This window comes from Talpa europaea, assembly GCF_964194135.1.
Source record: "Talpa europaea genome assembly, contig: HAP1_SCAFFOLD_439, whole genome shotgun sequence".
Classification (NCBI taxonomy): domain Eukaryota; kingdom Metazoa; phylum Chordata; class Mammalia; order Eulipotyphla; family Talpidae; genus Talpa; species Talpa europaea.
This window is the reverse complement of record NW_028167725.1, coordinates 13,730-22,414: the sequence shown is the minus strand read 5'-3', so window position 1 is coordinate 22,414 and position 8,685 is coordinate 13,730. Positions and strand designations below refer to the sequence as shown.

At 39.2% G+C, this 8,685-nt stretch overlaps 1 protein-coding gene across 1 annotated transcript; it reads left to right on the top strand.

The window, feature by feature from the left end:
- Positions 1-2,716: 2,716 nt before the first annotated feature.
- On the top strand, positions 2,717-3,453 carry LOC311188163 (keratin-associated protein 13-1-like). Its single transcript, XM_084259913.1, has one exon. The coding sequence runs from the start codon at positions 2,872-2,874 to the stop codon at positions 3,427-3,429; it is 558 nt and encodes a 185-aa protein (XP_084116039.1). The 5' UTR covers positions 2,717-2,871; the 3' UTR covers positions 3,430-3,453.
- Positions 3,454-8,685: the final 5,232 nt, after the last annotated feature.

The following is an 8,685-nucleotide window of genomic DNA, read 5'->3' as shown; positions in this document are numbered from 1 at the left end:
GATCTTAGTGAGGAGCCTACTAAAGATTGACCTGGCTCATCACCATTTTTTCTCATTCTGCAAAATTACTGTCCATCTGTTACATTCTATTGCATAGTAAGTCTCAGATCCAATGGAGAGGAAAAAATATGAGCCAAGATAAATGGAATATCATTGATAGCTTGAACCAGAGAGAAACTCCAACAATGATTTGGAGACAATGACAGAGAACGAGCAGAGTCTGTTAACCTTGGTTTACAACACTGTTCCAATGGATACCAGTTTGAGATCTTCTGAAGAGAATCCAAGAGCTAAGCCCAATACTGAAATGAGGGGGTGGGGGAAGCAATTGGGATTTAGAACCAAAGTAATGGGGCTTATATATCAATAGATTCTCATTCCTATCATGTGACAACTCTGAGAATTTGTTCTTAGATCTTCAACTATAGGCTTCACTGACCAGAGATTCTACATGCGTCTTTCTAGAGTCTAACATTGCAGTGTTGTGGAAGGTTTTCCATGGGCTGCTGCTGAGCCTCAGAGCACAGCAGAGATATCGGAGAGGCTTGCTCCTGGATGCCAGGGGCTCATCTGGCAACTATGGGCAAAGGAGTCTGTCAATTTCTAATTAATGATAAATAACTATTATTTTATTTTTATTTTTTTCATTGACATGGTAAGTACTTGGTATTTTTTAGACCATTTTTGTTATTTTTTCCATAACTTTATTAAGGTAACATTGTTTATAACACTGCATATGATTCAGGGGTACAGGCTTAGACCTCTTCAGCTTAGACCACTTCATCACACCCACCACTCAAGCACGCATGGTCCTCCACCATTGGGTCTCCTTACCTTTGTTTTCCACACCTCACTCCCACTGCATGCTGTGTAGAACAAGCAATATCAACCTCTAACCTTAACTTAGTTTTAAATTCTTGATAAATTCTTAAGTGATGTTAACTTAATGTAGATGAAGGTTTAGATATTAAGAAGCAAAGAGAAAACTACCGTTTGTCAGAGAATGATCCTTGAACAGATTCTAGAAAAACTTGACAAATTTCATTAAATTTCCCATTTTATCTGTACATCTGTGTATCCTATTTAATTCACAACTATTATGTTCAATTATTTTATTTTATGCAGTTTTATTGGTTGGATGGCAAAATAGTGGTTTATTTTAGGATGCATAACATAAGGTTTGGATGCAGGTACACCTTGGAAAATGATTATCAAAATCAAACTGATTACATATCTGTCATTTCAAATGGTTAAACTTTTGCTGTGAAAAACCACTAAATACAATAACCTCTCTTAGCAAGTTGCAAGTATACAGACCTCAAGTATCCTGCTGTTCACTAAGTCTCCAGAACTAATTTATCCTATATAATTGAAATCTTGAACCCTTTCACTACATTAATTTAAAGAATTGTGCTTGGCAACAGAACAAAATAGTGGGAAAGAAGTAATAGTGGTCACTTTGCTCACTTGGTGAAGTACAATGCAAAGAGACATTAATTCTGACCTTAAAGAACAAAAACAAATAAATGACTCACTAATAGTTTCTTGAACTATGGGCCTCCCTAGTGGTGCAGCGGGTTGGGCCCCTTGTTGTGAAGTTCTCCACAGCCTCTGCAGTGCTGTTTGATTTCAAGCCATCCAGGGAGATAACCATATGGTGCAGCAGACCTCTCCTGTCTCGCCCGCTGCTCCCCTCAGCAGTGTCTTCAGTCCGTCTGCCTATTCTGCTCCCTGCTCTGTCTCTGGTGAATTCTCTCACCCTCCCATGCCTCTGACTCTACCCCAGTTCTTGTATAAATAAATTAATCTTTAAAAAATATATTTAAAAAATAGTTTATTGAATTGGGTACATTTTATTCTTTCCACAGCCCTCTTCCTTCCAGCAGATCTCCATTATAGTTTTATTAGAAAATATAATTAGAATGTTGACACCAGCCATGACAGTGTGTTTGCTTGGATCTGTAAAAGAGTTGAATTAGTTGTATTTTAACAACAGATATTTTGTGAATGAACTTAAAATTCAATTGGCTATACCCTAAGAATATGATACATCTCTCAATTTATCAGAGAAAGTGGAAAAAAGAAAAAGAAAGTGAGCAATCGATACACTCTACAGAGGAAAAGACAATTGGAAAAGAAGTTTTACATTTCGGTGGGAGAATGCAGCGTGGTACCTGGTTTTCCAAATGTCAGTCATTCAAAATCTGAGCATTGAAAAACTACAGACTACTAAAGAGGCAGAATCTTTGGACATTGATAAATATAGATATGAAGAGAGATATGAGTTTTCTATTGCTCACCACCAATGATTTTAGAGAACAGCAATGAGTAGTGATGAGGGGCGTCATTATCACTGGAAGAAGACTCCCATCCAGGTGGAAATTCACTCCCATCCAGGTGGAGAAGACTCCCATCCAGGAAAAAGTTGATGTTAGCTCATTTCCAACTCTTAGAAGAAAAACAACCACCAGCAAAACCAGAGGTGGAAATACAGGTAGCAAACGCAGGTAAGCATAAGCCAGAGGAAGAGCATTCCAGGCTGTGATGCTTTCCTGACCGTGATGGGATGCAGTTTATGTAAAACAGTCATAGCATATCTGCCATAGGTGTAGTTCATTGGCTTTGGCTGTAACAACAAGATTATAGCACCCATAAACACAATATGTGCAAAACTATTCAAATGCAACTGCAATTACAGAGATTACTGAGTTACACGTAAGCAAAAGGTAGGAAATCCAAGGTGGGAACCATGTTTCCATAGCGTGTCACACCCACTGCTTTGAGTATATATAAGCCACAGTGCAAGACAGACAGACATTCAAACTCAGAATCTTCTCTCTGTACTCAGCTGAACTCACATCTCCTGTCAACATGCCCTACAACTGCTGCTCTGGAAACTTCTCCTCCCGCTCCTGCGGAGGATACGTGAGCTACCCAGTCTCCTCCTGTCGCTCTTCCTACCCCAGCAACCTGGTCTACACCACTGACCTCTGCTCTCCCAGCACCTACCAGATCTCCACTGGCTGCCAGGAGACCTGCTGTGAGCCCTCCAGCTGCCAGACCTCCTGCGTGACGTCCTGCTCCCGCCCCAGGATCTCCGTGCCCTGCAGTCCCTGCCAGACCACTTACACCAGGTCTCTGGGCTGCAGGTCCAACAGCAGCTGCTCCCTGCGCTGTGCACCCAGAAGCTATTACTCCCTGAGCTGTGCACCCAGAAGCTATTATTCCCTGGGCTGTGGACCCAGAAGTTTTTACTCTCCATTCTTTGGCTCCTATGGCTTCAGATCCTTGGGTTATGGGGATTGTGGCTTTCCTTCCCTGAGCTATGGGTCTAGCTTCTACTATCCAAGCTACTTTGCCTCCAGAAGCTGCCAGTCATCGTGGTACAAGCCCACCTGTGGATCCAGCTTCTACCAGTCAACTTGCTAAGATTCCAGATTGCTTTGGCTGTTATGGTCCAGTCCCTATTGGCACAGCCACCATTTAAATTCTCAGAAATCACTGCCTTTATTCTTAAATCATCTATTTCTTGATCACCAACTTTTGGAAGTCTCTGAAGTGAATGTGTCACCCAAAGTTTGAAGAACTATAGAATTGATACATTGTATGCTATTGGAATTTCATTGAAGATCACTGGAAAATGAAAAATTTAACTTAATAAATTTATCTTTTCTGGCATTCAAACATTTGTTCATCTTTTTATTTTTCCTCTTTATTTTTAACTTATAGATTTTGCATTCAAGTGTTTGGGAAATTCAAAAACAGATCAATATGTGTCTGAAACCGGGTTTAGGAGTAAACAATTTGATGCATTCAAGCACATGTCTGTTGACATGGAATATGTTTCGTATTGGGAACTCTCATTTACTGGAGATTCATATTTAGTATAATTCAGTGTCACTAAGACTTGCTTGAGAATTGGAGACATGCAATTCTGCTGACAAGGGCAATCAAAGAAATAGATACATAAACTAGAAATGCAAATGACAAGAATACATCCTAATTTATAAGGTGAAATATATACATAGACAAAAATTTACCTAAAACTGTAGTATCTGAGTTTGGATTTCCAACTAACAGAAAAGATTAACCTTAAAGAGCTCCAAGTTCAGATGTTTTGCTCTCTGTTGGTTGGCATTTGTGCCATGGCCTACCTGCCATAGGTGAGGTTTTTGGGAGCCTTATATCTCACCATGTGCAAAGAGAATCACAATGATTGTGGGTCAAGACTGATTAGGTTAAGGAACTGTGGGATAACATTTCGATTCTGGTCCAAGTGTCAACCTGAATCAAGCTAAGAGCAATAGGCAGTGTTGAACAAGCATTCATTTCATCAGTCTTAACTTTGATCCCCTCTATTATCCAACATGAGCTAAAGTCAATAACTTGAAGGAAGACAGTTCTTCATCCAAGGAGTGGACCCCAGGGAGCAGATAGGGCAATTGAGATAGCTGAAAAAAATTAAAAGAAAGTCTCATAAAGGGTCATATTTTTCAGTTGATTTTATTGTTGGAAGTAGGGACTGAATCTTTCCAGGTCTTTTTTGGGAATAGATAAAATGACTCTTGGAATTGTCCACCCCAGGCTCTGATTAGCAGGAAAAAATGCATTTACCCATTGGTTTCTGTCTCCTTGTGGGTAAAGTTCGGTTGATGTGTGTTGACTTCCTGGAATCCCCTGACTGCTCGGGCAGATTGACTGGGGGGGTGCCTGTGTTTTCTTTCTTATGACTTTGGAGAAACCCAAGTAGTGCATGAAAGAAATGTGCAGCAGCCTCTGCCACTGAACGCCAGTAACCTTACTGGAAAGAGGGAGGCTTTCACTCAAACACATAGTACATCTGAGTGAATAAGACCCCCTTCCCCTGTGCAATGGACTGGACAGTCAATGACGGGTAAGATCGGGTACAGACTAAAGAAGGCACTGGCCAGCTGTATGTCTGCAACTCCTGATGACCTAAGACAGGCGCAGTCCCCGAGGGCCTTCATGTTAATAACCTGTAGCGTTCAAATCAGACTAATGGCTAAAGGCCTGTAAGCCTAATCCAGGCATTAAGCCCGCAGTAAAAAACCCCTTCTTTTGGCTGAGAACATGGCTGCTGCAGAGCGTCGCCTTCAAACAAGCCTGATGGAGTCACCAACAAAATGGTTTAACTATTAACCAGTTGGTCATTGTTCCTGCACAAGAAGTAACATAGCAACCAGTCTATAATTATACTATTTTCTTACCTACTTTACTTTTTCTATATATGTGTAAAATCAGTTTCAGGAAATGCATGATGAAAAAAATAGTGTGTGGTAAAAATCATAATGCTTCTCACATGAGTCAAAACCACAAAAATTAAATGCTTACGTAGAAACAATATTGTTTGTGATCACTAAATGTAAAATATAACAGTAGTTAAATATTAATACTTTCTGATTATTAGTGGTATTGGGAAAGAAACAAGAAAAACTAACTTAAGAAATGCTGTTCTGTGTAATCAAAAATAATTGTGTAGAAATAGATTCCTGTAATCAGAACCTTGCGATTGTTTAGCGTTTTATGCCATGGAACATCGATCACATGTACCTGAATGATGAAGTAAATGTCTTTTGTATGACTAATCATCTCATGCTGAGAAAAAAATTAACTTATATGAAATCATCCATTGTTAGAAAAGGTATAAAAGTGTATGATGATTTTGAGCACATTACATTCAGATCTTCACTCTTGAAGTGTGTCTGTCTGTCATTTCTGCGCCGAATCCTTGACCGCCTAGCTCAGTCTCTCATCCCTGGCTCAGCCTTGCTGCTCTGCCACTGCGCCGGTCGGGCGGCAGAAATGCATATGATTGAGGGTAGATCCTGTATGTGCAAAAAGAGTTGAAGACTTCATGAAACTGCTCACCCTAGCTGTGCCTGCAATAAGAAGTGAGAGTATAAAGGTAGAGGAAAGACACCAGCTTTCATTTAGTGTTCAAACATCCCTGAGAGAAAGACACACATTAAATCCAAGTCAAATGGATTAGAAGCTTGCCAAAATTTAGACTAAGAACAAAGATCTAGTGAAATCTTAACCTTTGAATCAATCTTTTTTCTTCCCTGATTTTGTGTGTGTGTGTGTGTGTGTTTTAATGTATTTGGTTAAGCAAAGAGCCCTGAATATTTTTGATTCCATAGAAATTGTTTCATCTGAATAGGCTTCAGCTACTATTGGAATTAGTTTCATTAGTCTCATGAGCAGGCTTCATAAATAGTAAAAATTACAAAGAAACAAGCAGAAGAACACTAAGGGTAAGTTAATTTATTCTGAAAATACCTGTGTTAAATATAATACCTAATAATAAACAGACAGAAACATTTGACTCTCAAGAAACTGTTGTTAGGAATCTGGAGACCTATGACATATCTTTTTTATTTATTTATTTTTATTTTTATATTCCCCATACAATTGCACCTCCCTTATTTGACCCCATTCCATCCTTTCCCCACCCACCCCCCCACAGTGTGTTTCTGGTTCATAGTTGTTTGTTGATTTTGATTTTTTCTTTCTTATAGTTAGACTTTTTCCTAGTCCCTTATTTAAGTTTTCTAGATTCCTGCTATGAGTGAGACCATCTGGTATTTTTCTTTTTCTTTCTGGCTTATTTCCCTGCGCATGATCCCTTCCAGCTCCATCCATGTTGTTGCAAATGGCATGAGTTTATCTTTTTTGATTGCTGAGTAATATTCCATGGTGTATATGGACCACATCTTCTTGATCCAGTCATCTATTGTTGGGCATTTGGGTTGTTTCCAAAGCTTAGCTATTGTAAACAGTGCTGCTATAAACATAGGGGTGCAGGTGCTCTTTGGAATTAATGTTTCTGTGTCCTTTGGGTAAATACCTAGGAGTGGAATTCCTGGATCATATGGAAGCTCTATGTTTAGTAGGTTGAGGAATCTCCACACAGCTCTCCATAGTGTTTGGACCAGTTTGCACTCCCACCAACTGTGCAGGAGAGTTCCTTTTTCTCCGACATATCTTTTATTATTAAATTTAATTATCATTATTAAGTGTCACATCATGATGCTCCCTTCTTTAAAACCTAACTTCATGAACGGGAGTAGTTAAAATAAATAACCCCTCACATTCACACATACACAAATTCAACTCCAGCAACAGAAACACTGAAGATGATCGAAGCTTCTTGTTAAAATTTAAAAACTAACATATTACAAGAAATAAAGATGATTCTTATGACAGATTTTGGTTCTTCCCTCCACATTCACCAACACAAACATTCTCTCTCTTATAAGCTTATTCTTAAAATAAAAAGTAAAATAATATTGAAATTATCCAACTCTTGTGTCTTCTCACTAATAATGCAACCTGCATCCCCATTTTGGTGAGTCAGATTAAGGGAAAGAAAGAAAATCAGGATAAAGTCATAAAGAAATTTTTGAATAGAGTAATGTACTAGTATAGGATGCAGAAGTCAAAGAAGGTATCGAGGAAAGATAGAGAATGTAGCATGGGAGAAAACACAGTCCAAGAAAAAACCAGATTCCTCCCATGTGCTTTGGTAGGTAAAATAATATACTAATAATGTAAAAATCAAAACACAGGGCCTCCCCTGGTGGCGCAACAGTTGAGCACTGGGCTGCAAAGCTGCCTGCAGCCTCTGCAGTGCCCGTTTGATCCACGGCCACCGGTGAGGGTCCCACATGGTGTGCAGATCTCTCCTGCCGCGCCTGCTGCTCCTCTCAGCAGTGTATTTCGTCAGTCCGCTTGTTCTATTCCCAGCTCTGGCTCTGGTGAATTCTCTCACCCCCCCGCGCTTCTGACTGTACCCAGTACTTGTATAAATAAATAAATAGATCTTTAAAAAAATCTTAAAAAAAAGATTGATTAAAATTTAAAAAAAAATCAAACATGGGCACAATGATAATAATACAATATACAGTGGTGGAAGAAGTTATCCGTGCAGTAATACAAACACTGATTGCAAAAACTTACTCTAGCTAGATGCAAAAAAAATGTTTTTAACTTTTTTAGGGCCACCCTGGTGTCACAAGGCCTTGAGACACAGCACTATGAAGCTATCTGCAGCCACCACAGCACAAGTTCAATCCCCAGCCAGGGAGCTACCCACATGGTGCATCAGACCTCTCCTGTCTTGCCCACTGCTTCCCTCAGCAGTGTATTTCAGTAGATCTTCCTGTTCTGCTCCCCACTCTGTCTTTGATGAATCCTCTCACCAGCCCCCCCCCAGCCCGACACATCTGGCCTGAACCCCAGTTCTTGTATGTGAAATAAATATTTATAAAAATGTTTTTAACTTTTTTTAAACTAGAGTTTCCCCTGAGATTGCAGCTTGTTTGGACTTAATCATGGGCTACTGTGTATTCAAAACAATTGCCATGATATTTCTTTTCCATGGGCATCTTACTTTATTGCTTTTACCGTAATGTCCTTTACCCCAATTTGTTTTTATTCTCCTGAGACAACCAATAATTTTAGCGTTCATGTCCAACTTTTTAAATGAATTTAAATTAGCATCATCAAATTATAAAATTGATTAGATTACTTTTGACTAGGTGAAGAAATCAAACCATTATTCATTTCCTTTTGAAACATTTGACAATACTGGCATAAACTTGTCTTGCACTAATCTTAAGGAGTATTTCTTGTGATAATGGAGGAGCATAGTATTAGCTATTG

What these genes read in the sequence shown, in the direction of transcription:
- LOC311188163 (XM_084259913.1), top strand. Translation starts at nt 2,872, where the DNA reads ATGCCCTACAACTGCTGCTCTGGAAACTTCTCCTCCCGCTCCTGCGGA.